The sequence below is a fragment of the Aplysia californica genome, unplaced genomic scaffold, assembly GCF_000002075.1.
Source record: "Aplysia californica isolate F4 #8 unplaced genomic scaffold, AplCal3.0 scaffold00069, whole genome shotgun sequence".
Classification (NCBI taxonomy): Eukaryota; Metazoa; Mollusca; class Gastropoda; order Aplysiida; family Aplysiidae; genus Aplysia; species Aplysia californica.
The window spans coordinates 331,303-334,771 of NW_004797339.1; the positions used below are offsets into that span (position 1 = coordinate 331,303).

Sequence of the window (3,469 nt, forward strand, 5' to 3'; positions counted from 1 at the left end):
GAACAGACAGTCAGACAGACAGACAGACAGACAGACAGACAGAGACAGAGAAAGGGACAGACAGACAGAGGCAACAGACAGACAGACAAACAGAGAGCGTAGTAGTCTACGCACTAACCACCAGACAAGACAGGTGATGAAAGACGTGATATTTCTACCTGTCCGCCCGTCCCCTCAAAGACTCAAAGGGCAAGAACTCTTTGATCGACACCGGCCGGGCTCGCCATGGGAGAGTGAGAGGGACTAGATTATCAACACACATCGCTTCCGACCGGACAGGGAAACACCTACAGTAAGTCAACTTTAGAATCCCCCGTTTCCCCACAATGCGTTCAAAAATCGGTATTAAAAACCAAACAAAACCAAACAAAAATCAAAAACAAAAATAAACAATTTTTAAAAAATCAGATTGGTTACAAGAAAACACAAATCATCGACCAGCCGTTCAGACACACAAGCCCCATAATTTTGAAAGTTTTAAAAACAGCACTATTGCAGTTTCTTAACCTGAGGTGCTGGCTGCATGGGACTGAGGATATTTTGCCGAAATTCAAATTTTAAATTGTGTTTAAAGAAAAGCAAGACAAGATACACAATTTCGGCGTAGTAAGAGAGAAGCAGTGCTTTTTCTGTCTTCTGAAAAGTTTCGATTTTTGGACTTAAAAGTCAGTGTTGAACGGCTTATCGATGACATGTACCTATTTGAAACAAATACAACGACACAACGACAGTGGGTACAACGACACAAAGACAGTGGGTGGTTGGCAGGTGCTTCGGTGAGGTCTGCTCTTTCTTTTCTATTGAATATCTATCATCTTTATCTCTCCTCCTCCTTTTCTTTGTACATTAAATACTCTCAGGTAACACCTCTAATCTTCGGCACGTATATTACCTGTCCTATTTTGTGCTGCAAGTGCCGTCAAACTCCTGCTAAAATAGAAGTCACCCTAAGAGACAAAGGATTATGGCACCCATGAGGAAAGCCCACCCAAAGCGGCTGCAAGGCTTCGCGTGAGTTTGTGGATCGGTCGGGCAGCAACAGAAGCGTCTCTCTCTCTCTCTCTCTCTCTCTCTCTCTCTCTCCCACCCCATTCTTTCTCTCTCTCCCTCTCCCCCTCTCTCTCTCTCCCTCTCTCTCTCTCTCTCTCACGGGAGGCCAGAGCCACACCTGAACAAAACATGCTCGCGCATGACGTCACCACACCTCCAACATCACCCTGCCACGGTGAGAGAGCAAATGGACAGAGCATGTATATCACACACACATGGTCGCTTTTAAGCACAAGGGGCTACCCCGAAAAATTAATGCTGCTTTGAGAAAATCGAAGGTAAAGTTTTTGCCTCTTGATCAGTCTCTATACAATACAAGGAGAGTTTCCTCTATAACCAAACAAATATACACGCCAATGAAACCAAACTTCTCCTGTAGGTAGGGCAATGCCCACTCTTGATGTAGGTCAAGATTTCTGCTAACCCCCAAAACCCGTGTTAGCCCGCTAGTCCTTAAAAGCGACCATATGTACCTATATGAAACAAATACAATGACAATAGGTGGTTGGCAGGTGTGCTCCGGTGTGGTTTGCTCCTTCTTTCCAATTGAACAACTATCACTGCTATCTCTCTTCGTTCTTTTCTTTGTACATTACTCTCAGGTAACATAATCTTAGGCACGTATATCATACAGAAATGGTATAGGTTTAACGCCCCTATTAACACTATTAGGTTATTTAAGGGGCGGGACCTCCTAGTTTAACGTCCGTCTCCTATAGGACCAAGCCAAGTAGGAAGTTCGTGTAAAGTGTATTTCCCAAGGACACAACGTCGGACCGAGCTGAGGCTCGAACCCCCAAACTCGCAATCTCACGATTACGTATATATATACTATTGTACTCACTCTTCTCCCCCCGCCGGTTGTTCTCCATGACCTCCACGCCAAACTGGATGAGGTCGCCTGAGTAGACCTCCCGGGCCGGGCTCTCCTCCCCGCCCTTACACAGCCGCTGGTTGTTGATGAACGTCCCGTTACTACTCTTGGTGTCCTGTAGGTAGAACTGGGGAGAGACGAGGGGACAGTGGACGTTCAGTGGAGTTGTAGACAAGAACAATTTGTTGAGTTATATACAAGAACAAGAACAATATAATAACATACATAGTTTTAGTAAGAGTTTTACGGCACTTGCAACACAATAATGTCATATAAGTGCCGAAGATTAGAGGTGTTACAAGAGAGTAACAAACACAAAAAAGGAGGGGAGATAAAGACAATAGATGTTTGATAGGAAAGAAGAAGGAGACCACACCAGAGCACCCGCCAATTACCCACACAATTAGTGGAGTTACACACAAGAACAATTAGTTATGTAATCTTTGCAAAACCATAATAGGGTTAACATCTCTTTGAACACTGCAAGGTTATTTCAGAGGCGGGATCTCTGAATTCAACGTTCATCTCCCATGGAACCAAGCTCAATGTGTGGCCAGACTTAAAAACTCCGAGCAACAACCCAAATTCTGAACGCCTCATTGAGGATTCAAACCAGGCCGATCCACCCTGTAAGTGGTAGAGCACAATACCAACTGAGCCCAGGGGGAACGCCCCTGGTTATGTAACCTACAAGAACAAACAACGAGCGTCACACACGAGAGAAAGTTGTAAAGTAATACACAGGAACATTGGGACGATGAAAACTGCCGTCGAGGATCACACGGGATACATTAAAAAGGAAATGCATAAATAATAACAATGATGGTGTATGGACAAGAGACAATGGAAATTATAACGAAGTTCCTGATGACGCCCACATAGTCAAAGCAAAACGCTAACCCAAGACGGAAAAAAACAACCCCAAGACAAGGATAGGTTGGGAGGAGAAAAAAAAAGGGGGGGGGGTGCAGTGGGCGTAACTGATACTGTGTTAGAACAAAACAGTACCCCCCCCCTCCCCAAACCACATATACACACACAGACATACACACACGTACTTTTTTTCTAACCTTTTGCCTTCTGACACACTTTTCCTTCCCTCAAAACAAAGGTCGGTAAATAAAGCTACGGGTTCTTCCTGCAAAGCCCATAAAACACTCACAGTTAAATCTCTTTTTTTCTCTCTCTCTTTTTTGTTACAAGGAACCCAATAAACAAATTTAAAACAAAACAAACAAAAACAACAAAACCCTTCCCGCCTAACAAGTCAGACAACACACACAGCACGCCTCCTGCTCCCACTGAGCAAACAGTCAGGAGGAATGTAACCGACCAGGCCGCTCCATCATCTCCACCACAACAAATGTCTTTAAATTAAAACACGGGAATCGCAGCAAGGTGAACCGGGCTAATAAAAAGAACTGACTTTGACGAAAAAAGGAGGAGGAGGAGACGAAGAAGATGAAGAAGAAGAAGAAGAAGAAGAAGAAGAAGAAGAAGAAGAAGAAGAAGAAGAAGAAGAAGAAGAAGAAGAAGAAGAAGAAG

General features: G+C 44.1%; 1 protein-coding gene across 1 annotated transcript in view; it reads right to left on the reverse strand.

Annotated features, from left to right (window-relative positions):
• The window catches only part of LOC101859468 (sarcolemmal membrane-associated protein), a gene marked incomplete at its 5' end in the record, with an annotated part of 91,668 nt that extends 89,617 nt beyond the window's left edge, over nucleotides 1-2,051 (reverse strand). Inside the window, 1 exon segment of the mRNA XM_035968591.1 lies at nucleotides 1,895-2,051. Within this exon segment, the coding sequence (XP_035824484.1) occupies nucleotides 1,895-2,051 (157 nt within the window).
• Between the last annotated feature and the right edge of the window lie 1,418 nt (nucleotides 2,052-3,469).